This window comes from Prionailurus bengalensis, chromosome A3 (genome assembly GCF_016509475.1).
Source record: "Prionailurus bengalensis isolate Pbe53 chromosome A3, Fcat_Pben_1.1_paternal_pri, whole genome shotgun sequence".
NCBI classification, from domain to species: Eukaryota; Metazoa; Chordata; class Mammalia; order Carnivora; family Felidae; genus Prionailurus; species Prionailurus bengalensis.
This window is the reverse complement of record NC_057354.1, coordinates 38,687,618-38,714,947: the sequence shown is the minus strand read 5'-3', so window position 1 is coordinate 38,714,947 and position 27,330 is coordinate 38,687,618. Positions and strand designations below refer to the sequence as shown.

Below are 27,330 nucleotides of genomic sequence, written 5' to 3'. Positions count from 1 at the left end.
ACCCAAATTCACAGAGCTCAAAAGTGGTGAGCCTTAGCACATGGTTCCTTTTTTTTTTTTAATTTGTTTTTTTACTTGAGAGAAAGAGAGAGTGAGAGGGAGAGAAACAGAATCCTGAGCAGGCTCTATGCTCAGTGTGGAGCCCGATGTGGGGCTCAATTACATGACCCTGGGATCATGAGCTGAGCTGAAATCAAGAGAAGAGTTGGATGCTCAACCAGCTGAGCCACCCATGTGCCCCTTGATTCCCTTCTTAGAAGACCTGTGAAAAGGCCCTGCTGATGGGTTGGCTGGGGGCTTCCAAGAAACTATACAAATGAATTCTGAACTCGGCACCCCATTCAAAGTGCATAAGCAATGCCAATGCTGAAGGAGGCTCATAGAGTCAGAAGCACTGTCTTTGTCAGATCACCCTGAGGCTCCACTGTTATTCTGAGAGTCTACTGAATACTCACGCTACTTTAGCAGGCATGTAAAGGAGCAGGGGAACGACGGGAGATTCCTCATTGCCATAGATAATGAATCCCATTTCGTTCAGTCTCTGTCTGAAGTATCTTGTATTTTTTGCAAGTTGCCGTACTCTCTGAAGCCCTGAAAGGAGACAGGCATGAAATCCATCAATACCACCAGGAAGAGAGAAGCAAAGGTCAGATTGACTTGGCAAGCATTCCTAAGTCTTTCTGCAGACCTGCGTCGTTAGCTGGGAGGGGGTCAAAATAGGGTGGGTAATATCTCTTGGTGAGCAAGTGTGGGCACTGATATCTGAGAACCGTCCTGAGTCTGGAAGACAGGATCCAATGGGTGTGTGTGGGGGGGAATTGTGTCATTAGGTACTGCTAGCAACTAAAAGTAGGCTAGTCTGTGGGGTGATGAGGGGACAAAAAGGGTGTCTAGTAAGAAGGAAGGAAATGAACTATCATTTACTAGGTACCTACCATGTATGGATTCTGTTCTAAGTGCTTTAAAGACATTAACTCAGGGAAAGGGAATGTGACAAGAAATCACACACACACACACACACACACACACACACACCAGTTGTTTTAGCCAACTTGAGCTGACCCATTAAGTTGTTTCTCATCTAAGTCTCCAATCAAAGAGCATTTCACCTAACCTGAACTTAAAGGAGTAGCACATCCCTGAACAAAAATAGGTCCAGCTGAGACCACAACTGTTTTCTGAGGCATTTGATAGTAGTAGAGTAATAGAGGGAAGGGAATAGAGGGAAGGGAAGAAGGGGACCTCTGTTTTCCCCAACCACAAAAAATGATGGTGTGGGTTCCAAACAGAAGGTCAAGGAAGGTACCTGTGTCCATTTCCAGGTTATTGGTGCTTCAGCTCAAAAGCCTCTGGCCTCCATGTGTGTCCCAGTGAGGACATCACACATATGAGAGCACAAAGGGAATTAAAGAGTGGAAAGAGTTCTGAAGAAACATGTCTACTCTATGAAGTAAATGAGGAAAACAGCCAAAACCAGAGTGTGTGTGCTCAATACAGAAGATTGAACATAACCGGATGTTTAAGTCCTCTGGAAATCACTCCAGTGTTTGCATCTGATGCAAGGTGGCTATTGAGCAGGAACAGCTGCTATAGCTGACCTCCATTATGATTGGTCAGGTGTCCATTAAAACTGATCAGAGCTCTTGTTCTACTAATTTTTCAATATTCTGGACATCGATCCTTGGTATCTTTAACTCTCCTGGCGGAAAATGGGTAAAAATGTCAATAAATATGTTAATCAGGTTTCTCCAGTTCCTTCTTGGAGAGTTGGCCCCAGACTGTGTCTTGGCAAAAGGATTCACAGTGGGCATTTCCTGTTCAGCATCCTTCCTCCAAAGGTCCATGATGTTCAGTTAGAGTTGGCCCTGACTTTTCTCTTTGCTACAAGGGTAGCACATGATCAAGACGTGGCCAATTGGAACATTCCATCCCCTTGAATATTGGCTATGGAATACAACCTGGGCTCATCAGTCTTTCAGATCTACTGAAGAAGAAGTATAAGAATGAGGTCATCCTCAAGCTACATGTTTGTCATCATATGGAGGAACAGGGGAGAGCTTATAGTCTAGTGGGAAGACTGATATTACATCTAAAAATGGATGTAAAATTGCAAATCTAATAAGTGCTGTAGAGAATGCTATATGGTGTTATGAGAACCCATATTAGAAAGATTGGATCAAATTTGAGAAAGTCAATAAATGATGAGTGAGCTAAGATCAGAAAGGTGGACAAATGTTAACAGGCAAAATATCAGGGGACAGCATTTCAGGTACAGGAAACAGGTGCAATGGTCTAGTGGTTTGTAGAAGAAAAGAGTAGTTGAGAACCAGGTAAGATGTGGTTAAATGTGGGGCAAGTCGGGGCGCCTGGGTGGCGCAGTCGGTTAAGCTTCCGACTTCAGCCAGGTCACGATCTCGCGGTCCGGGAGTTCCAGCCCCGCATCAGGCTCTGGGCTGATGGCTCAGAGCCTGGAGCCTGTTTCCAATTCTGTGTCTCCCTCTCTCTCTGCCCCTCCCCCGTTCATGCTCTGTCTCTCTCTGTCCCAAAAATAAATAAACGTTGAAAAAAAAAATTAAAAAAAAGATGTGGGGCAAGATAAGGCTGGAGCGATGGGTAGATTGAGAAAAAAAGGACAGGAATTGAAGAATCCAACATTTCATGGTTGGGAAGAGGATGAACTTAAAAGGATGACAAAAACAGCAATCATAGAGGAAGAAGATAACTCAGGAGATAAATTAGTGTTCAATGAATTTGTTAACATGGCAATCATTGGTAACCTTCATTTTGGGGTCCCTGGTTTGGCCTTTGGCTTTAAAGGAACAGGTAGCTTCAAGTATGGTTTACTTTAACTCATATGTTAAATTTTTGCTGCATAGAAAAAGCCTCCTTGGTGCTTAAAGATGAATTGCTTTGTAACATGCTGAAGGGTTTCTTGGAAACTTGTATGTGCACAGTTTATTTATTTATTTAAACTTATTTAAATTTGTCTTTATTTAAAAAATTCATCTATACATCAAGACTGCGTGTTTAGGGAGGTGATAGCATAACAAGTAGGGAGATATTGTAGAAGAAGAATGAAAAGAAAAAGAGGGGCTGGAGTAAGACTTGTTTTAATGAAGGTGATTCAAATGAAGGCAGAGATATACATCAGCCACCAAAATGTATTCCATATGGCCTGTCGCCTTGTACGTTTAGCTCTTTTGTTGATTGTTAGCTGCACAATGAATAGATGACTTCATCAGGCTGGGTCTGATGATTCCTAAATGATCCCCCTCAAAGACCAGAAGGATTTCCTGGCCTGGAAGTGCATGAATGACTTAAATTGCTTTTCCCAATGGCATTATCTTTGCTCTTGCCCATAATGACTCATCTATCATTGGGCTGCCCAGCTACTTAATTGGCCCCGTCTGTCCCCTTTGCCTTGATTAACCCAAGTAACTGGATCATCAGCTAATGTCATCACTTTACTGCTTCTAGATTGTTTGGAGAGTTGACTGAATAGATCAGAATATTGATCCCAGGGGTAGCTGACTCTTAAGAATTCAATGTTTTCTTCTTGCCCTGTCTTTTCTATCTTTGAATCATTTAGCACAGCATGGCTGACAAGCCATTATGATACACTTCGTGGTCACCATGTTTTCTCATATAGATCACTATTAATGCCTTTGAGGTCCTTTGCATCGGCCAAGATACAGCTCCTTTCAATTACTCTGTTGCTCACTCTTTAAAATTGGAAACATTCTACTCTTGTAGGGCCTGGGGGCAGAAAGGAATTTGTATATATAAAATGCTACTCATCTAGACAGGATGTGGGTGATTTTATTAATTATTCTGTGCTTTGAGATCTTGCTTTAAGAGTGTTTGTAAGAGAAGGAGGAAATTTTAGCACTTGTCTTTTTGTACAGAGATGGCCATGCCAGGGTGGCACGGAGATTGGGCATTGCAGCCACATTCCTTTCCTAACACTCAAAGTCTCTAATTCCAGAATTTCTGGTTCTTCTTTCACATACCACACAGAAGACAGGGAAGGTCTCTGCTCAGATAAATAAGTAAATGAGCTGATCTCTTATGTAGGGTTCTGGAGAGTTTATACGAGTGTTTATTTTGCTATATTCTGGGTTCTCTGAAAAAGGAATAGGCTTTGGAGTGAAATGGACTAAAAAACTAAACTCCACCTGGACAATTTAAGGCCTTAAAACCTTGGTTTTACCTGTAAAATACAGATAAATAAGCTTACCACACAGAAAGATACGTGGAAATAAAGGGGTTAATGTAGAAACATGCTTAGTACTGTGCCTGGCATGCAGCAGGTGTTTGAAAGGTTAATTACCTTTTTCCATAGGGAAGTAGTTCCAAGTAACCTCATTGGCACCTCAGAATCATCTGGACAGGTTGGCAAAAATCCCATGCCCGGACTGCACTCCAGACCAATTAAATAAGTATCTATGGAAATGGGACCCAGGCATGAATTTTGTTTTTTGACAAGGTATAGCCACGGAGACTCAGATATCTCAGAAATAGCCACCATTGCCAGTCCAAGCCCAAAGCCATGCATTTCCGTGTTAAGAGCCGTGCCCTATGTCTTATTTCTCAGTTAGATGTGGAAAATAAAAAATGGGCACATGTTGTGGCCTCTTGTTTGGCACGATTACATCTCAGCAGTTAATCAGTGCTTGGGTGCTTGGGTAGTACATTTTGCGGCGGGTGACCTGCTCCCCTGACAGCTGTCTGCTCCAAAGTGCTCATTCAACTTGAGATCAACCCAAGTGTCCCCCTCACCCCTCTCATGAGGCTGGATAAAATATGGATGAGCCCATCCAGGCAGCTGACCTGTACACTGCCGTTCTACCCATTCAGATTTCTAGCTCTGCCAACTTGAGAGATGGGCTAGGTTAACAGAGGCCACAAATACTTTAACCTTCTCTCCAGTGCTGTTAAAACAAAAACAGCTGGGGCAGGGGAAGGAAAACAAATAAAACACAAAGCATCCCACTACAAAGCTTTGCAGTCCCCTAATAAAAACAATCGTCTGTGGCGTTTCCAAAAATATGTTTGGGACAAGTCAATCTCCAGAGGGCCAGAAGGCATCACAGACGGTAGAGACTCCCCGAATGACCCATCAAAAGCTAAAGAAGGAAAATTTGTTGTCTGCTGAACCACTGGCATGCAAGAGAGAGAGAGAGAGAGAGAGAGAGAGAGGCATTTCCCTCTGAAACACTAGGAGGAAGAGGTGGATTTTACAAGCTTGTGAGCCAGCTCCAGTGCCACTCTCGATTTTCTGCAGATTTTGCAAGCTCCCTGGCTACCAGACAAGACATGAATATGCCCAGATGCCACATAGTGACTTATTTTGTTATTTCTCAGGCTTTAAAAATGCACATAAAGAAATGAATGCTGCTCTGCCTCCTTAAATTATTTAGCACACCACCGTGACAGTCACAATACAGTCAACGGACTGTCTATGGACAACCTCAAACATGCCCTTAGGCAGCATTGCTTGGAAAATGTTGTCCCTGTTTTTAGAGATGGGAGGAGTGTTTCCATAGAATATTTCTCACAATTTAAGAAGTTGACCTTTCTGAAAAATCAAACTGATGTTAAAGAATGCTTGAATGGCCTGAGAATGACTAAACTCCTTGTCTCTTGCCCCTTCTTTGTCTGTCCATTCACCCATGGCTTCTCCCCCCTGGCATGGGGGGTTGGTACTGGGGAGAGACCTTGGGGTCAAGTGTCAGTGTGACAGCAGGAACCCAGCAGTCTGTTATTTTAAGCTCTGGACACCAGACAGGACATTTTGTTTCCAACACACTTAGGGGCAGAGTGATCTCAGGAAAGATCAAGAGGCTACAGAGCAGCAAGAATCATAAGAATCACATTAGCAGTGACAAGCTTCCCAGTGGGATGGGGAAAACTGTTTGGAGTGGTTTGCTAAGAGGAACACACATTTTTATCAGGCACTGAAGCTCTCCCTTTTGATGTCCAGATTCCAAGGTTACGGCGTGTTTTATAGTCACATACTCGTGTTCCAATGACTCTTCGGGCCCCTCAGTCATACCCCCGGGAATGCATGCAGGAGCAGGGAGGATGGACATTAAGGGTGGACAGCGGTCTGCATGGCCTGATTTCAAGGGCCCCAAGAGGACACCATTGTCTCCACTCCCTACCCGCTGCTCAAATATACCATCAGGCATTTAACTCATAAGGAGACGTGAGAATGGACATGTCCTGCACACCTATTATGAGCCAGAAATTGTGTTTTGGGGCCCTCTTTGCAGATACAGAAACTGAGGCTGGAGATCATTAACGCATTACCCAGCTGACCCAGAAACTAGCCATACTTCCTGGTCTATCAAAGTCTGCTGTATGGGGAAAAGCTGGTAAATTCATGTCCGGTGAGGTGTGAATTCTATGGTTCATGGATTCACACATTTCAGAAATTTTCGAAAAGCACTCACTAGGTAAAGGAGTCAGGCCAGCTGCTAAGGTGAAGCAGAAGATAAGAATATTCTGAGGCTGTTGGGAAAGAAGTGGTCTAATGGTAGGGCAAATATCAAGTAATAGATAATTGAGAGGAAGAGCCTTAAGACAGATCTAGGCAGAGTTAGCAGGGTTTTCACACAACAATGCTTCAGAATAAATGATAAGATTTCATGCTAATTTGCATTTAAATAGAGAGCAGTATCTTAGCAAGTCACAAATTATGGAATTCTACACATTAAAGAGGGTAGTTTGGGAGACTGGGGCCTTCTGGAAACTTTGTAAATCAGTGATTCTTAAGCACAGGAACACACCAGAGTCTTCTGGGAATATTTCTTTCTCTAGAATATGTACAGTAAAGCCCCCCCTGTAGGTATTCTGTTCCAGAAACATTCCCAGGGTAACTGTGTTGTGCATCAGTTAAGAACCATTGTTGAAGTCATAACTTACAGTGTGGGTATTGATTCTGTTGATCTTGTGTGTCTGTTTGGAGGTGGGGGGCACCTGGGAAATGGGTAACTCACTTGCCATAATGTTTACACCACAGTCATGAGAAAGACCCGTGGAGTCAGACCACTGATAGTGGTGAATGCCACCCTAGGATTTGGAAGGTTTTGGTGGGTAATGGGGAGCCATGGCAGCATCATGAGCAGGGCATGCCATGGTCTGAGGGGGTTGAGCAAGAGGAAGCTCATGGTGTGTGGCATGTGGATTAGGATGAGGGGGAAACTGGAAGTGGCAGGACAAGTAGGAAGCCAGAGTGGCAGCAAATATCTGAGGTGGGTGAGGAGGTGTGTGTCAGCAACTGTTCTGATCTGTGGCGGGAAGGCAAAGGAGGTGGCAAAGGACAGGTCCTGACCAACTGGGTTCATGGGATTTCCTGGAAGGGCTCTGAGAAACATTGCAAGTCAAAGTGGCCATCGGGGAGCCCCATTAAGGCAGCTGCCTACATAATCCAAGCCTCTGGCTTTCCAAGTATCTGCTGGGGAAGCCTCAGAGAGCGGTGTGGGGATCAGGGACATTAACCAGTGTTTAAGACTTAATTAGGTTAGGGGCACCTGGGTGGCTCTGTTGTGGGTTAAGCGACCGGCTTCAGCTCAGATCATTACCGATCACACCGTTTGTGAGTTTGAGCCCTGCATCAGGCTGGCTGCTCTCAGTGCAGAGCCTGCTTCAGATCTTCTGTCTCCCTCTCTCTCTGCACCCTGCCCCTCCCATCCCCCAACTATTGCATGCTCTCTATCTCTCTCAAGAAAAAAATAAAACATTAAAAAAAAAAGACCTAATTAAGCGAGCCCATAGGAGGGACTGGGCTCTCCCTGAAGAAAGAGATTCGAGGAGAAGGGCATCTGATGTGAAGGAGATTCTCCACTGCTGGTTTTGAGGTGGAGAGGGCTGCATGGTAAGGAGTTCAAGCAGTCTCAGGAGTGGAGAGGGTCTGGCTCACAGCTGGCAAGGAAATGGGGACCTCCCTCTCGCAACCCCCCAAACTAGAGTCTGCCACAAACATGTGAGCTTGGGAGAGGAACCTGAGCTCCAGAAAAGAGGCCAGCTGCAGACACCTTGATTTGGCCTTGTGAGAACCTTGAGCAGAGAACAAACTGTGCCCCGACTCCTGACCCAAGGAGACTGAGATAATAAATGATGTTGTTTTAAGCCGCTAAATTTGTGGTCATTTGTTATGCAGAAATAGAAAAGTAATACATTCATTCTTTCTAGCCCTGAGCACACGCTGGGCTTCTCCAGGCACAAATCCACCTGCTTAATCCTCCCCAGCTGTGGCTGGTAGCATAGCTGGTTTTCTCTGCAACTTGTCCTGACAAGAGAGGGGCTGGGGCATGGCATCGGCTGCATTTGGGAGTTTTTGCTGCTTGGCTGAAAATGACCCAGTGGAAAAACAAGGATCAATGTGGAACAGCAGCTCCCCTTCACCCTCTAAGATGCTACAGCTGGAATCATGTTCTTTCCTTCTGTTGTGCTGAGCTAACATGGAATTTCATGTGTGCTCCATCACAAACTCCCCCATCTCAGAGTCCAGCCATACAGAGGAGACAAAAGCGAAGAGGAAGCTTCTGTAGGGCTCACGGTGTAAAAGGATATCTTGTTTGTGGGGAGGGTGGAAGGAAGTGGCCACACTAACCTTTTGCCCCAGTGCCATCTAAAAGACACACAGATTCTCTTTACACTCTTGCTAGGGAAATGTTTTAAGGCCTCCAAGCAAGTGCAGAATTTACTGAGCTGCCCTAAACCTCTACCCTTGCCTAACTCCTAAGGTGAAATAACAAAGGGGCGGGTTTTGCGAGCCACTCCTGCACAACCAGACCAGCTTCCTCTGCTCGCTGGAGTTCAGTTTGCTGGCTCATTCTGTGTTTATTGGATAAATGCACGTTGTCCTACGTACACATAAGCAGCACCAGGGCAGAGAGGCGATGCCTGTCACTTCGCTCGCTCACCCCAACCTGAGGTCCATGCATACAAAAAGGCCAGGTAGGACTTTTTACCCCCCAGCACAGGTGATTAATCACGATGGAGGCAGCCCCTCAGTTGAAAGCCAGCGGAGCGTAGCGCCTGGCCATCTGTTTTGTATTAGCTGTTGCTGAAATGCCAGTGGCCTGAAACCTTTAGAAAACACAGAAAGCCCCGAGTCTCTTTCTCTACCCCTGTCTGGTCCCCAGCGGGTAACCAAGCACATATCTTCAGGAAGCAGCAGCTAATTCCTCCCTCAACAATGCCGGGGCCCTCTGATGGCCCCGTTCCAGGTGGGTTCTCTGTGCACTCCTCTGGCATTCACTGAGTGACTTCCAAGAGACAGAGCTAACAGCATGTTGCCAGGTTTGAGGGGGGAAAAGAAATTGTAGGAAAGCTGACTTTTCTGTCTGCTCTCTGCCCCCGGTAGGTGCTAAGAAGTGAGAGACCTTTTAAAACCCCATATCTAATTATTAGAATTTCTTTGCCCCAACCAGAGTTCTTTTTTGGTTTTCCCTACCTCTTCCTCCTTTGAGGAAGAAACAGAATTCCTGCTGAAGAGTATATTAGTAAGAACAGCCCCAGATGAGCTTGATGATGTGGACGGATTAGGGTAGTTTTCAGCTCCCACACAGCACTGAAGAAAAGCAACAGCCTATAAGGGGAGTTTGTGAATGGATCTCATGTCAAATACAAGCAGTAAGAAAGTGAGAAAGTTTGACTGGAGAACAAACTGCTGTCACCCAGTGTAGTCCTCCCACTCCCCCTCCCCAATGCTAAATCTTCCCAGTTTAGTCATTCCCATTTTTAAACCTATCAAACTCAAGTGTAAAAATATGTGTGCCCTGTTCCAGGACCCAGAGCAAAGGTCCAAGGTCACAGCTGGAAGGCACGGGTGCCACTTTCTCCAAGTCCACGTGGGGTTAGAAGCAAGGTCAACACCTCACCTGCCAATCTCATGATAGAAGTTCACAAATGACCAGGATGAAGGAATTAATCCATACAAAATGATTTAAAGATGAGGCATGCTTGTATTTTCCAGTTCAAATGCATGATATGATAAGCCTCACTTTTTTTCCCTTTATCTTTAGATCCCTTTATCTCTTCAGAGGGTTAAAAAAAAAAGGAAATTAATGAATTTCCTTGAAAGACCTTGCCATTTTATTCCTCTTTTTCCTAATAGTTGAATAAAAAATAGAGTTTAAGCCTTCAGATTTTTTTTCAAATTTCAGATATGGGCCAGTATGAATGATCTGGTGTGAACTTACCCATGTAGAGATAATATATGTGAACTAGTGCTTCTCAAAGTAGATGAAATGCCTCAAGAGAAGTTGGGCAGGACCGTATATTCATATGAACTCAATGTTGATATGAATGCTCTAGTTTTATTTCTCTGCCTGCACAGAATTCAGTCACCTCTTGTGATGAGTCACATTGACCAGCCAACTGCTGGGTGCTGGTATGATAAGCATCAGAGGTTCAGTGCTTGTTCAGAACTACTTAGCCCCCTTTGAGTTCATGGTCCCCAAAGAACCCAAGGGTGGCTGTGTGACAGGGTTGGGGTGACTCAAAATGAACACATCCATTTTAGATAACTAGCCTAAATCGGTTCATGTGTATAAACTGCATGTTTTAAATTGCAACTTAAAATATTCTGTCTCATCACATTTCCCATTCCAAAAAAAAAAAAAAAAAAAAAGTCCTACTTGTCTGGGAATATGTTACTATTTCCAAAATATACATTCTTCTCTGTTCTGGCCTGACGTCCAGAGCTGTCCCAATTTCATGCCATTTTAATTTCTCCTGGAGAAGCATTATGCCCAGGGTCCATTTTCTGTCTCCAAAAAGTGCACAGTATTGAGGAATTTAGCAACATAATAATGATAATGATCTTGATAACTGCCATGGCCTGGGACTAGGTTCTGTGCAAAAGAAGCAGAAATGGTTGTACTAAAATCCAGACTCAGAGCTCTGAGAGTCCCTATAAAAGGGAAAGAGGTTCATCTTCGGTTCTTTGGACTTTGTTTTTCTTCTTTTCTTAGCTACTTTTATTCAATTCCTGGTCAAGAGTTTATTTACTAAGTCAATAGAGAAAGACTGGGAAACTGTCTAAAGTATACAGTGTCTTCCTACAGTATACATCCATCAAAAGTCTGGGGAAAGAATGTCCTGGACTGAGGTTAAGTACTGTGGCAAAGACTGGCTAGCTATTCACTGAACCCATTTCCTTCTAGGCAGACAGTTACTTCATTTCCGTGGCTCCTTTGTGGTCAGGCAAGGTCATGTGGCCAATAGAGTTATGGCCAATAGAATGTGGGCAGAAATGAAATGTGCCTTTCCAGTCATGGCGCATAAAAACATTATATACACCATGCTCTATTCTTCCTCTTCAGTGGCAAGCTTGGAAGCCATATGTTGAAGCTGGAGAAGCGACAAGATGGAAGGAGGCTGGATTCCTGGAAGAGAACTACCTGTCCAACAGGAACACCCATTTTGGACTTTATATGGCCAAAAAATAAATTTCTATTGTGTTAAGTCACTAATATATTGGGACTTATCTGTTACAAGAATGAATTACTTTAACTAACACTAGCCTTATAAGACTGTATATACCATGAAAACTTTCAAGGATTTAAAATCCTAACACTCTTCTACTTTTCATTGACTCTATGGTGTAAAGGGAAACTGTAATTTTTCTGCAGGAATTTTAGTTTCTCAACCTCTCATTACTAGTCACCAAGTAATGTCATGAAAACATGAAGTTTCTTGATTGAAAAAGATCCTAAGTGCAAATCATCATTAAGATGGAGGAGGGAAGAGATGGGGGTTCCTCCAGCATATTCAGTGGAAAATGCCATTTTGGATGCCTAAGAATCAACCTACTCTTCTCTATTTTAGATATGTACTTTGTCTTGGATGGAGAGGATTAGCTGGTGGCCAGGTCTTGCTGATTACGGTGTATAAAAAAGTCACATGCACTTTTGAGCTTTGGATGTCTCCATAGGAAATGTTAAGTAAGGGATTCAGCTAACTGCTTGTATAATTAAATGAAAAACTCCATTTTTTACTTCTGCTTTTTGGGTATCATTGGCTTGAATTACCCAGCTTACTCACCTCTGTATTCAACGGTGTCTAGACAAAGTCTTAGTATATGTAATAATATAAAAACATTCATTTATCAAAAGAATAGAAAAGGAACTCTAGATTTGGTCCACACATGTACTTGTCAAGGAAGTGATTCTAACTCCAGTATTTGAACCAAAGTAATTCTATAGGTAACCTATAAAGAAACGATATCATAATTGTTGATAGGTGGTGATTAGATTCTAAGCCTTGTCCAGGAAATCTGCATGGCCCCAAATCTATTCATTCACTTACATATTTGATACTTAAAGCACAATTAATTAACCAATCACTAACTACTTGGAGGGCTGGGTTGGGAGTGTGTGACTAACATTGGAGGAGGGGAAAATTGCAGGAGATGGAGGAGGGAAGGAATATTTTCTGACTGCAGTCACTGAGATAGGGCTTAGAAGGCTGAATAGGGGTTAGGAGATAAAGAATGGGTATAAGTGGGTTGTGGGGAGAGATGAACACCTTCCAGAGAGAGGAAACATCATGAACACACATAAAGAAGCTACCAATTCCTGGTGAATAGTTGATGGGATATGGCCAAAGCTTACACTGAATGCAGTCATTCATTCAGTCAACATGTACTGCTTGGGGCCGGGGACAGTGTCCTTGCCCTCACAGCATTTGTGTTCTCCTGAGGGAGACAGATGATAACCAGGGAAGCAAGTATACAATTCCAGGTGGTGCAAGTGCTATGAAGAAACATGGTGCAGAACAGGTGAGTAAAGAGAGTAACCCACAAAGAAGAGGGTGATATTTTAAAAAGGGTGGTTAGGGGAGATCCCTCTGGGTTGGTGGCAGGAGTTAGAAAGGTCACTCCAGCATGAACCCCCATTTCAAGACCCTGAGTTTAGTTCTGAGACTGTTCTGAGAGATGAGCTGGAATGGCAGAAAGCATAAGGGCATTTGTGTCTGGGGTCCGGAGCAAGGAAGGTCTTATATGGTGGTCGAGGAATCAACATGAGGAAATGTGGCAAGCCTCCAGGGAATCAGAGAAAGTCCCAGTTGTTTTCTTTCATTTTGAAGATAGATTTGTCAGGCTAAGAAAAATTTTATCAGTGACAATTTTTGACTTATCTGTGATTTCGAACATAATCTAAACTCGTTCAACTAACAGAATGTATGCTCCTTTTTCATTAGCTGTTGCTTTTTGCATAGAAACCAGTCATCTTTAGCCCCTCAGATATTCTCAGTGAATAGAACTGGGAATTTTGCAATGAAGGGACAGACTACCCAATTTTAATTTTAGAATAAACAATGTTACCATAAAATAGTGACACCATGGTATAATCAAATGTAGTGGTGTATGGGTGGCTCAATCATTTAAGCATCCAAATTCAGCTCAGGTCATGATCTCACGGTTCATGAGTTTGAAACCTGCATTGGGCTGGGCTCTCTGCTGTCAGCACAGAGACCACTTAGAATCCTCTGTCCCCCTCTCTCTCTGTTCCCCCCACCCCACTCTCTCTCTTTCAAAAATAAATAAACATTAAAAAAATATAACCAAATGTAGATTTAAGAGACATCCCCTCCTCATTTCAGGCACGGAGAGCCTCTCCATCCCAGAGGCTGATACTCAGAGGGAAAGAGGAGAGCGACCCCATTAGCTGAGATCCTTCATTCCCCAACCCTGCCAAAGGCAGCATGGGATGTGCAGAGTTCTGAGGCCCAGGTAAGGACTTCTTCACAGATGGAGCGTTATTTGAATACTTCCCAAGTCATGCAGGAAATAAAAATCTCAGAAAGATTTAGTGTCAGGAGGCCCTCTGTTGGGGAGCGTGTCTATTTAATACTTCCTTCTCAGATCCTGGGCCCATCACTGTTTTGATTTGCCGACAGGCAAAGGAGGCCAGCTTGAGGAAGAATTTCCTGTATTGGCACAATGGCTGGAGGTACTTAGTTTCCATTTGCAGATTCAGTGTCCCCATCCTTCCTTAGCCTTATTGCTCAAATTCACCAAAACCTAGGTTTCCATGCTCTGTTAGGCTTGTTAAGCTTTTTATTCATATTGAAAGTGGAGAATTGAGGTAATGATTTTGATAATATCTAAGTTTGATTGGTAGTATCTAATATGATCAAGGAAGGATATGAGTAATATTGTGGCTGTGTTATCTTTTGCAGTAATAATGTCTGTGTACTATATTCAGAAAATATATTAAATTAGGGGTGCCTGGGTGGCTCAGTTGGTTGAGCGTCTAAATCTTGATCTCAGCTCAGGTCACAAACTCATGGTTCATGAGTTTGAGCCCCACAGTGGGGTCTGCCTGACAGCTTGGAGCCTACTTGGGATTCTGTCTCTTCCTCTCTCTGCCCCTCTCCCACACACATGTGTGTGTGTGTGTGTGTGTGTGTTCACTCTCTCTCTCTCTCAAACTTTAAAAAATTTAGAAAACATATTAAATTAAAAAGATAAAACACCCTATTGTTGAGGGGTGCCTTGGTGGCTCAGTTGGTTAAGCATCTGACTTCAGCTGAAGTCATGATCTAATAATGGTTCATGGGTTTGAGCCCCGTGTCAGACTCTGTGCTGACATCTCAGAGCCTGGAGCCTGCTTGGGATTCTGTGTCTCCCTTTATCTCTACCCCTCCCCTGCTCATACTCTGTCTCTCTCTGTCTCTCAAAAATAAAAATGTTAAAAAAAATTAATAAAAAATAAAAAAAAACCAACCAAACAAAAAAAAACCCCACCCTGTGAAATTCCCATCTTTCTGAGTATCGGGTATGATGAATTGCCTTATTTCCAAGAAGAACGTAAATCATTGTTTCATCTTTTTTTTTTTAATATTTATTTTTGAGAGAGAGAGAGACTGAGAACGAGCAGGGGAGGGGCAGAGAGAGGGAGACACACAGAATCTGAAGCAGGCTCCAGGCTCTAAGCTGTCAGCACAGAGCCCGACTTGGGGCTAAACTCACAAACCACGAGATCATCACCTGAGTCAAAGTGGGACACTTAATCGACTGAGCCACCCAGGCACCCCTTATTATTTCATCTTAATTTTACTTTTAGTTTTTCCTCTACCTACACAGTATCCAGACACATCTCTGCTGTTACCCCGAAACTCCCTGTTTAAGGGTAAAAAGGGACAAGTATGACTTTGAAGAAAAAAAGAGAATTTCATTTTTCTTAACTTTATTGTATAAGCATAGGATATTTTATTAACAATAATAAAGGTGTAGTCTACTGAAATTGGGTATTATACATTATGAATTGGTATTCTGTCTTTATTTTTTCTTGTAAGTAAAAATTGTTTTCACACTATTGTTTTCATTTCTAGGGATACTACTGGCCACTCAATTATAAACATCAAATATTTCCACACATATGATAGCAAAAAGACATTTTGTGATTCAAAAAGTTGGTGACCATCTCAACAGCCTAGCCCTGAAGAACCAGAAGGGAGAAGGATGGTTACATCATGGATATTATGATTTTACCACAAGTCATTTTGGTGAAATAAGAACTGAGTTAGCCAATGGAATGATTGAAATTTAAGTACTGACTTGTTAATTATAGCTAGAATTGTTCCAAAACTATTCCTATCTCTGGTTAAGTTTTATATCAAAAAAATTGATTTCCATAAAAAGTAAAAATATTACATGTCTGGATTAAACTTAGATATTTGGATAAATTGGTCTATAGGCTGCGGGTTGGCAAGGAGGCAAGTAAGTGCTTGATAAGAATATAGTTGCTATTTCATCCTGACCTGAAATTGAAGGTATTCCAAAACTTAGTCTGATATTCAATAGATATATCAGGTTGAGTAGACCATGTTTATTTAGAAGAGTGTCAATATCATTTCCACACCATGTCATTAAAATTGTAACAATCACAGCAGGGAAATGAGTAGCCAATAGGAGGCTGACAATTATAGTGCAAAGTCAAGCAGACCCCATGTATTTACAGGAAAAGCCATTCTTCCCAAGTTATGAATATGAAATACTTTGTCATAATTTATTTTAACTTATTAAACTTCATTTGTCATAATTTAATTTAAACTTAGCAGTTGCCCATTGGGGATCTCCTTTCTCACCAAATGGATTCCACCTATTGAAGATGCACTAAGACTTGAAGTAATTATTGTACCTTGTCCAACCCAAGAGACACGAATTATTAGAGAAATGGCAGTCTCTCTGTCAGATGTCTACTATCAAATCAAACAACATAATCAGTATTGTGATCATGAACTCTTAATGACTTTATGTACTTCAAAAAGTTATATGGAAGCACAAGTTTAAGGGAGAGGCTATTGTGAGCACAAGTATCTCATGAGGGCACAAAGCCCTTGGCTATCAGGCACTAATGGATTGTGGATTTCTTATGAATAGAAACCATCATCTTCATATCACTGGTGGTAAGCACAGTGCCTGATACATAGTAGGCTTCCAAAACATATTCTCCAAGTTGAATTGAAAAGAAATGTGCTAAGCCCTAATTGTGCATTGGCCATAATACAGATGATGATAAAATATCTGTTCTGGGCCATCTTTTCATCAAAAGAGTCAAGCAGAAATCTTTGAATATTTAATATCAGCCATCTCAGCATTGAACTTGCCCACCATGGTCAAGCCTCTTTCGTGGGATTCTTGCCCTATGTCTACATCTAGCTTTGCTCATTACTTTTATATTCTAATTATAATGTCACCAATGTCTGAAAAGGTTGTCTACGTGTCACCTATCATCACTTCATGTTTCATGGAGTGATGGGAGAATCCGATGGGAGGGAGAAAATGACTACAGATCATCATACAGCTGTGATTCTCAAAGTGTGGTCCCTGGGGCCACAGTATCAGCATTGCTTGGAAGCTTGTGAGACGTGCAACAAGCATTTCTGAGTCAGAAACTGTTGGCAATCCATTTCCACTATCTCTCCAGGTGATTATGATACAGGCTCAGATCTGAGACCCATGTTTCTGCATAAGGGAAAGGATAGGGTGTGTGGGGGGGTGTGCTTATGCAGAGGGAAATGTAAAGAAAACAGAGGATGAAATTCTGGCAAATGAAGACAGGGAACATGTCTAACAGAGAAGGGAAGTGGGGGGTGCCTGGGCGGCTCAGTCTGTTAAGCATCTGACTCTTGGTTTTGGCTCAGGTCATGATCTTGCAGTTCATGGGATCCAGCCCCGAATTGGGCTCTGGGCTGACACCTCAGAGCCTGCTTCGGATTCTCTCTCCCCCTCTCTTTCTGCACCTGTCCTGCTTGTTCTCTGCCTCTCTCTTAAAAATAAATAAAAAAGCCCTAAAAGAGAGAGAGAGAAAAGGGGGGGGGAGAACAGACAGAAAAATAAAAAAGGAACCAGAAAAGAAGAGTGTCTGCACAACTAAGGGTAGACTGCAAAGAGAAGAAGAGGTAGAGAGGTCAGACCAGTCTGGCTGGGGAAGGGCCAGTGGAGTAGGTGAGCAGGGGTGACCTTGGAGGGAGCAGAGTCCATGGAAATGGGCAGAGGATGAGATGAAGTTGCTGAAAACTGAGTGGGGAGGAGGAGGGGAAGCAGGCAGAACCAATCAGTGTTTCAGGAAGGTCTGTAGCAATGGAAGACAGGCAACTTGCTTGCTGTTGGAAGAGGAAGAAGGGATAAGGGAAAACTTTTTAGGATGAAGGAAATGAACACCCCTGAGAAAAGAGGCAGTGCCTATAGAAGGTGGGGAGGGAGAGAATCAAGCACAGAGATGTGGAGACTAGTCATTTATTTGCTGGGCTAAAAGGGAAAGAGAGGATTCTGTATTTGAATAAGTATTTGTTGAGAAACTGTAACTGCCAGGCACTATTCTCAGTGTAATGAATAAAATGGACAAAATGCTTGTTTACCTGGAGTTTACATTCTAATGAGGGAAAACGAAAAATGAGACGCATATGTAATTTTTCAGGTGCTCATAAATGCCATGGAGACTAAAGCAAGGTAAGGAGAGAGTGTAGTTTAGGATAGGGTCGCTCTCCTCACAGCTGATGTTTGGCAAAGATGCCAGAAATGTGAGGGAGTGGGCCACACAGATATTGGTCAGAAATGCTGGTCTGGAGAGACCAACAAGGGCAAAGACCCGCTGCAGGAGCCCTTCCCTGAAGAATGAGGATGCCAGCTGCTTGGAGTGGACTGATGGTGGAAAGATGGTGGGAAAACAGGAGAAGCCTTGAAGACCACATTCTGAACTCCACACTCCAGTAAGATGGGAAGCAATGAAAAGTTTTGCACTAGGGGTATTCTGAGTTACATTTCTTTAAAAGATTGCTTTGGTTTCTGTGTGGAAAACAAGTCATCAAAAGGCAAGAGCAGAATGGAAAGAATATTCAGGAGGATACTCCAGTAATCCAGGTGGGAGCTGACAGGTAGAGTTGGGGCTGGCAAGAAGGGACCAGATTCTGGACATACATCAAAGGATGTGCTGTGGGATTTGCTGATGGAGTAGGTGGAGGTCTAAGAGAAAGGCAGAATCCTAGAATGAGTAAAAACTATTGAAAATTTGGAGGACAGAAAGCAGATGAGTTAAAATAATAGTAACTGTTAGCTTTGAGTATTTACTATGTATCAAGCATCGTGCTAAGTCCCTCACATTATTTATGCCTATGTATGACCCCAATTAAAGATAAGGGACCAAGGCTAAGCAAGACTAAGTAGCTTGCCGGTCACAGAACAAGGGTGGCAGGGAGACTGGGCTATATGCAGTCTGGCTGCAGATTGCACACACCCATTTTTTTTTAACTTTTTTTATTTTTGAGAGACAGAGAGCACAAGCAGGGGAGGGACAGAGAGAGAGAGGGAGCACACAATCTGAAGCAGGCTCCAGGCTCTGAGCTGTCAGCACAGAGCCTGACACAGGGCTTGAACTTGTGAACCTCGAGATCATAACCTGAGCTGAAGTCAGAAGCTTAACCGACTGAGCCACCAGCTTCTCCAGAGTGCACACCCTTAATCCTCCATGAGATACACCCTCTATATTCTCTGAGAAGTCAAAGATTATCCAGGGTGGGGAAAGGGAGAGTGCGGAAGGAGGCCAAGATTGGAAGTACAAAAAGAATATTACTGATTAATTAAAAAATATGAATCAAAGATTTAAATAAATAATAAGACAGTTGTTGCCAGTGCTTTCTTAGGGGGGTTGTTATGGTTTGGGGCTTAGCCTCCCGTGGTGGCTTATGCCACGGCTAGGTGAAGAGAATGATCAAGCTGCAATCTTTCCAGACCCCTTCAAAAGTGGTGTCAGGTACAGAGGATCCCAAATACTGAGTGATCCCTCCAGCTGCCGCATGGGCATGGAATGGATTCCAGGCTTCCAGTCCTGTGAGATAAACATCCTCTAGATCTTGTTTAGCATAAACACTGACCTGAAATCGAGGAGCCCAGTGAGATGGAAGGTGAATCATGACGTATTTATTAAGCCAAGCACCGGGTCTGATACTCACAGGAACACCAGATTAATTCAAGACACATTTCTTGCCTTTAAGGGGCTTACAGCATCGACTTGGCTTATGGACCACCCAACCACCATTAGGATGGAGAAACCAAATCTCCACTTTGGGCTTATTGTGCAGCACGATGTGACAGGCCAGGAGATTAAAAGGGCCTTGGTGCATGTGGAATGCATGCATGGCCTGCAGCCCCTCAGCCTGTGTGCATTAACTCCAGGAGCAGCCTGGCTGCAGAGTGAAGGTGGCTGTGCATAAACATTGTCATTTCACTGAGACTGCTATTTCATCTTTGAACTTTGGCTTCAAAGGAACACTGACCTTATTCCTGTAGCTTGCCTCTCTTTGAAGCCTATGGCTTTGCATTGCAGATTAAAGTGAAGATATTCATCAAGGGACAGATCTGGCCAACTGCTCCCCAAACTCAACCTGAAACAAAGCCTTGAAAGGCTCCAATCACAGTTGCAGTGGAGTGGGCCAAAGATGAAGGCTCGGAGCCTGGCTCTCTTTCTCAGATCCTGTAAGGCAGCTCTGGCATGACATAGTACATCCCTTTGAGCTCCGGGCAACTTTACCCCGAGTGTCAGTATATCTCAGCAGAAAGGGGTGAGTTAATGCAATATTCCCAACCTGTCCTATTCATTTCATTTAAAGCAGGCATTGTTGTAAATGAGGCCAGCATGAATATTCACTGGTGCCTTTGAATTCTTCAAAAGATGTGTCAGGCAGAACCATCTGAAACTTGGCTGATGATTCTGTCAATTTTCTTTTCTACTACTTTCCTTTGTTCATCCCTTTGAAAAGAAATTGTCCTGTCTTTCCCCTTGGGTCCTCCCATCTTGGCTCTTAGAAAACAGACACCACACATTGCCTTCTCTGTTCTTTTTTCTTTCTTTTCCCTATTAAGATGGCAGAAGGAGTAAAGTGAGAAAGTTTAACTGGGAGGTAAAAAGAATAATAACCAACTAATTAATTAGAAGGCTAAGAGAGAGAACCAAGGGAAATATCTCCCACCTCAGAGGAAGAAAAATCGATGCTAGAAGACTATCAAAGAACAAATGATCAAATCTTTCAATGTGGTTTTTCTGCAGATCTTCGTCTGTGATCAGATAAACAGAGTGAGTTCTGTCTGTGATGAAGAGGTAAACCAATCCAGAGGAGGCAAGGAAATGATTATCAGGTTGGGTACATGTAAATTAACTGACTGAGAGCATATACACTAAAAGGTTTAAGAAATTAGTGCTCCTAATTTTTGGATAACTTCCTTCCTTCCTTCCTTCCTTCCTTCCTTCCTTCCTTCCTTCCTTCTTCTTTCTTTCTTTTCTTTCTTTCTTTCTTTCTTTCTTTCTTTCTTTCTTTCTTTCTTCTTTCTTTCTTTCAGTTTATTCATTACATGAGAGAGAGAACACAAGGAGGGGAGGGGCAGAGAGAGAGGGAGAGAGAGAGAGAGAGAGAATACCAAGCAGGCTCTGCACTGTCAGTGTGGAGCCTGATGTGGGGCTCGAACTCATGAACCACCAGATCATGACCTGAGCCAAAACCAACACTCAGACACTTAACTGAGGTATCCCCAGGCACCCCTCCTAGTTATTCAACTTGAAAATAATACCATTTTTGTCACTGTAGGACAATTCATTTAACTCGTATTTTAGCTTAAATTTCAAACAACTGTTTTCCATTAAGAAATGCATGAAGTTCAGGAAGATCATCAATATAGCTTCCTGAGAAGCCAGAGGTGCCAGACCAGTTTTTTCATGCAACTAGGACAGCTCACATGGGAGCAACTCTATTTCTAGCTTTGGTTTTAAAAGGTTGAAAGATTATCTGCTTATCTCTGCCATATCCTTTAATTTACTAACTCCCTCTCCCACAAATTTGGGTGTGGTCATATGCCTAGTTTTGGCCAAAGGACTATAAGCAAGGTGGTAAGTGTCTCTTCCAGGCGGATGTTCCTCTGTTCTCTACCAGGAGACTGCCAAGCCTTAGGCTACAAGTAGCCTGAGTCACTGCCCCCATGGAGGACAGCTGTGCAGAGAGTTGTCTATTTGTATTAGACTTGGCATGAGTAAGAACTAAACTTTGGTTCCAGGAAGCCATAGAGATTTTCAGGGTTTATTTGTTATGGTGGCATAACTTTTCTTATCCTGACTAATCCAGGGCCTTGGAGGACATCTAGTCTTACCTCTCTTCCATCATAAGAATCTTTCCTACAGCATCCCTCTATGTGGTCCAAATACTTATCACCTGAGATTTGAACACCTCAATAATAATAGCAAATAACAGTAGTGAGCAATTATAAGATGGTCACAAAATAATTGTTTTCAGACATAATTTTAAGAATTTTATATATCTTAATTTACCCAATTTTCACAGAAACATGAGCTCAATCAATATTATTTTCCTAATTTTACAGTGGGAGGAACGACACATTGGGAGGTAAACTTGCTCAGAGGTGAACAGATAAGTTAAATCACTTGTTAAAGCAAGAGTAAATAGCATCCCAGGAGTCACATCCAGGTAGCAGCTTTCAGTTTATGCCTTTAACCATTGCACCACATGGACTCCCTAGATTGGATTTTTATTTCCTTTGCACGCAGACGATTCAACAAGAGACAGAATCATAAAAACCCAAAGACAAGGTTGGAAGAGACTTTGGGGAACAATCAATCACTGCATTTTACATGGAAGAAGAAAATCTTTCTGCAAGCCATTTTCCTGTTTTAGTGAAAAGGAAAGGTCTATCTCGGGGGTTTTCAAACCAGTGTCCTAGGGAGCACTAGGACCTCGGGGGCTGCCAGCATGAAGGTAGGTAGAGACACAACTTCAACCAGCTCAGCCCTGTTCCCATCTGTTGTATATAGGAGACTTCTGGGTAAAATTTGTATGTGAATAAAGTACTCTGCTGTTTTAATAAAATTGGGAAATGGATCTCCCCATGCTTGTACTGAAGCAGGAGGCTTGGAAGGTTGCACTCAACAATGGAAGGCTTCCCACCAGCTGGGAGGTGGGGGGGGGCACATGGATTTTATGGCTCAGGGACCAGTCCTGGGGCCAGGATAATCTGCTACTTCCATAAATGCACTCACTCGATTGCCTGGCAGCAAGACTGCCTTATTCATGATTGTATCCCCACTGTGATATGTAGTAGAAGCTCTGTAAGCTGTATCTAAGAGATAGAAGGAGAGTTCCAAAAGGCTTTGATGAAACAAGTTTTCAAAGAGACGATTAAGCTCCTTTGGCTTGAGCAAAGAAACACACTTTGGCTGTGGTGACCCAAATGTCTGCAAAATGACTGGGAAGTTGTCGTGTGTGTTCTGTCCACATATCCTCAAGTGGGCAGTGGTAACCAACCCCTGCCCAACCTCTGGCTTGTTTCCAGGGAAACACAAGTGACGGCCCCAAGCAGGCACAGGCAAACACATACCGCTGTTTGCTTCATTTTAACGGAACTGATCACACAAAATTATCCAACTTTGCAGCTCATGTTAAGAGGTGAATTAGAAAGTTTTCTTTGCTTAAAAAAAAGCATTTCTTTCTTTTTGTGTGTGTGCTAGTGTATTTTTGTACTATGGGGTATTATATATCACGTACAAATTGGGTTTGTACAAATTGATTTTACAAGTTGGGTGAAGACAAAGGTATATATCTGAGAAGGGGGCAGATTGATAAGGCAGAAGGGAGACAGAGAGAAGTTTAAGGAAGGATTTATGGGAGTTGTGCTCCCCTCATACCCTCTTACCTTGTGTGGTTCCATCCAGTCCCATGATAAATTTCATTGATCTGATGATTTGCTCTGCTATCGGTGGGCTCATGGATGTAGCATAAGCAGCACTATGTGAGTGAACTCGTAAATAATCCACAAGGTCCTTTAATAAAAGAGTAAGCCCCAAAAGAAGGCAAATAAGTCTCAGTGTTTGCGGTGAGAATTATATCTCATCCCCTCCCCACCTACCATAGGACAAGACATTTGATTCTCGAATGTGGTCTGATTTTCAAGGGGGAATCACCAAACGGTTTATTTTGTGTTATCTCTTCTTCTTAGTCTCTCCCTCAAAAACCTACATGGCATACAAAAGTGGGATGCTGAGAATTCAGAGTTAAAGTCTGTAAGGCAAAACCACATGTGTAAAGGAAAAACGATTTCCCAAACATTTGTTGAATACCTAGCACGTAGGAGCACTGGCTTTGTATGCAGGAATCTCCAAAGAATACAGGATGCGCTTCTTGCCCTTGAGCCTACAACATTAGATTGTGCCCAGGGAAAAGTAATGGGAGGAAAAGTAATAGGACGTGCAAACCTGTATATGCAATAGGGTGATAAGACTTCGGAAGACAGGGATGGGTATTGCTAGTGGGAGCAGAGTGGGAAGGAGGGCTTCAGTGAAGAGGAGGAGATGGGGAGGGAGGGCTTCAGTGAAGAGGAGGAATGGTTGTAAAGAATCAAGACAGATAAAGAAGAAAAGGGAGTGGCAGAAGGGAGAGGTGGGAAATTAAACCAGATTATACATGAGGACCAGATAGACTCTGGTTATGCCTTGGTCAGCAGACAGCTATTGCAATTTTTGTGCAACGTTATTTGGAGTGCTGACCCACTGCAGATGCTGGTCTTTAGTGATAGGAATGACTCTTTGCTTGCATGCCTGACTCCTGAGGCCAAATAGAAGGTCCCAGGTAAGCTTGCTGAAAGCCTTAAGAAGCTCCTATAACACGACGCCACAGTGGGGAGGGCCATAAGCTTGCATCTGGAGGTGCTCAGTATTGACTGACTGGACCATCCACTAGTCCACCTGTGCTGGCTCATGGCTTAGGACCCTCAGGATGCTCTGCAGAAGAGCTAGTGGGCTGATGATAGTTCTCAAATTAGCAATGAGTCAGAAAAGGATCAGCCACCTTCTCTTCAAAGATGAGGAGACAGTTTAGAATCCCACTGAGGGGTCTTTTCTGATCTATTCCCTCATAAGGTGAACTGGGTAAATCCCTGCTTTGGGCAGACCCATCTCCTCCTAAACACCCATTTCCACCCCTAAGCCTGGGACTGTGCCCACCCTTCACTTTTCCATCTCGCTTGGAGAATGGGTACTATGGTTGTTCACAAGCATTTTAAACATTCTTTTTTTCTAAATTTTTTAATGTTTTATTTAGTTTTGAGAGGAAGAGTGCCAGTGGGGGAGGGACAGAGAGAGAGAGGGGGAACAGAAGATCGGAAGCTGGCTCCGCCCTGATAGCAGCAAGCTAATGTGGGCTCGAACCCACAAGCTGTGAGATCATGACCTGAGCCAATGTCGAACGCCCAACCAACTGAGCCACTCAGGGGTCCCACCGTTTTAAGCATTCTGAGCTCATCTTCCTCAGTAAAGTGAACGGCCCATCTCACAGGTGGTTGATGATATGATGCACCTACCTGGCCCATGGGGGACACTAGCAGCTCCATTCTGTCCCTTCCTGCCTCCTTCAATGTGTCCTTCATTCTAAATCTCCTCTTCCATCATCCTTCTTCCCCAACTTTCTTTCTATTGTCCTTCATTTCATACTCATTTCTTTCTTTTGTTTCTTCCTTCTACTCTGATTCCTTTTTTTGTTTCAAATTCTCCATTTAAATCTTTTTCTCCTCTCCATTCCTAAGTATTTCCTTCTTCCCTTCCCTATCCTTTCTTATCCTTTCCTGTCCCTTTTCTTTCTTCTCCCTACCCCCGGGGCCTTCTTCTCTGCTTTCATTTTTCCTTCAGCAAATTTGTACAAGGACTTGCTCCAGGCTCTGTTCTAGATATGGGAGCCTAAGAAGAGAAGGAAGATATAAAGACTAGTCCCTGGTAGCCATTATCCACTTACATTAAAATTAAAATTAAGTTTCCATCTATGCTTTTGTTTAGTGAATCTCATACAGGTAGTTGGGTGGGTTTTCACCATAGTCAAAGAGTATGTGCATCATGATGGCCTGACTTAAAGCATTGGCCACACAGTATTTGGAAAGTTCACTCTGGAGGATTGGGGGACAGGAGTGGGGTTGGAGAGTGTGCAGCTCAGAGGGAGAGAGAGAGAGAGAGAGAGAGAGAGAGAGAGAGAGAGAGAGAGGTGGTCATTTTCCAGGGTAGCTGAAGCCAGGCTGTTCTTCACAGCATTATGCTCAGTGCTGCTCCATGAGCAACATCAAAGGTTTTCTTTCTCTGTTGAGAGTTGGTGCCTCCTGACAATGCTGGGGAAGCTGAGTAGGAGAGAGTGGGTAGGGCACAGGTGACAGGATGATGGGGGCTCATGTGGACTAAGGCTGGAAGGGGCTGCTTCAAGGAGGTGATCTGGCCTTGAAGGATGGATGGATTTGGACAGATGCAGAGGAAGGGAAAGGCATGGGCATGTGCTAAAATTAGGAATGAGGCCGGCATCTTATCAGCAAAGCATAAAGAGTCAGTCAGGAGTAGAGGGAAAATTTCCCACAACAAAGTTATTCCCTTGAAGGGAAGCATGATCAAGGAGTTACAGGACAAGCTCTGGAACCTGACTGCTTGGGTTCAAATCCTGGCTCTGCCACTTACTGATGTGTGACCATCGGCAAGTTACTAAATCTCTCTGGGTTTTACTTTTCTTCTCTGAAAAATGAGATAATAGTAATGATAACTTCAGGTCCATTATGAAAATTAAATGAGTTAATATATATGTAGTACCTAGGGGGCACCTGGGTAGCTCAGTCAGTTTAAGTGTCTAACTCTTGATTTTGGCTCAGGTCATGATCTCACGGTCTGTGAGACCGCATAGGGCTCTGGGCTGACAGCACAGAGCCTGTTGGGGTTCTCTCTCCCTCTCTTTCTGCACCCCCCCAAAATAAATGAAAAAAAATTAAAAAATCCTTAAAGATGTGCTTGGGTGGCTCATTATCCAACCAAAACATGGTTGGATAACAAGGATTTGGACCCAAACGGCCTGGCTCTGGAATCCCCACCCTTAGCACCACACTACAATACTTCTCCAGACCAGAGGGGCTGGCCTGGCATGCGGTGAGGCGGGCAGGGGAGCACAGAGACTACCACCTTCACTTGTACTTCACTGTGGTACTTTCCCTGATCCACAGATTGCTCCTTTTTGGGGGGAGGTGGGAAGAATCCCTAATATACTCAAGTGTCAACAGCACTAAACTACAGACCGAATCACATCAGTCTCAAAATTCTTTGGGGCTATTGCTCTTGTTTCTCCAAGGGGAGTGAGACCCCCTTGAGAGCAGGGATGGATTAAACACTCTTCTAAAGTCCAGAATGGTGGGTACCTAGCAGGGGCCTGGTAAATACTGATGATCTAATGAAAAGAAGAGGGGTTTTAGGGAGTGAGGAAGGATGGGGAGGGTCCCTGAAGTATATAGGGTATATAGAGGGTAACTAAGCTGTATGCTTAGGAATAAGAATAGAAACATTCTCTTCATTTTGGGGCATCACTGACAAAGATCAGACAAAGAAACAAAACAAAGCTTTCTTGCGTCCCTAAAGGGCTCTTCTCAATGTCCTCAGCCCCTAATTTTCCTTTCCAAATTGGGAAATTTCATAAAGCCAAGGTCATGTGCATTCTTAGTTTGAATAAATGCCTCATCAAAGCAGTTATCATTCCCTTTTAACATTAAGACTGTCTTGCCCACCATCTTATTTCTTTTAGACTGGGTCCCCTTCCTCTGAAGGTCTTAGTTTGTGGACAGCACTAGTTTTCTTGTGTGGTTCAGAAAGTGGGGCTCTTTAAGTAACTTCTGCTGAGCATCAAGGAAGGTCTTGATGCCTGGTTTCTGGTTCCCTCTTCTCATTCCCCCACTGGGCACCAGGAGCCATGAATTAAGAGTTTGCTTTGGTCTTTTCAAGGAAAGTCTGGGTTATGTCTTCC

General features: G+C 43.3%; 1 protein-coding gene across 1 annotated transcript in view; it reads right to left on the bottom strand.

The window, feature by feature from the left end:
• SPTLC3 (serine palmitoyltransferase long chain base subunit 3) overlaps positions 1-27,330 on the bottom strand; it is a 133,302-nt gene that overhangs the window by 13,367 nt on the left and 92,605 nt on the right. Inside the window, exons 9-10 of the mRNA XM_043602898.1 lie at positions 23,216-23,342; positions 456-591 (exon numbers count right to left, since the gene is read on the bottom strand). Coding sequence (XP_043458833.1) covers positions 456-591; positions 23,216-23,342 — 263 coding nt within the window. The remainder of the gene's footprint in view (positions 1-455; positions 592-23,215; positions 23,343-27,330) is intronic.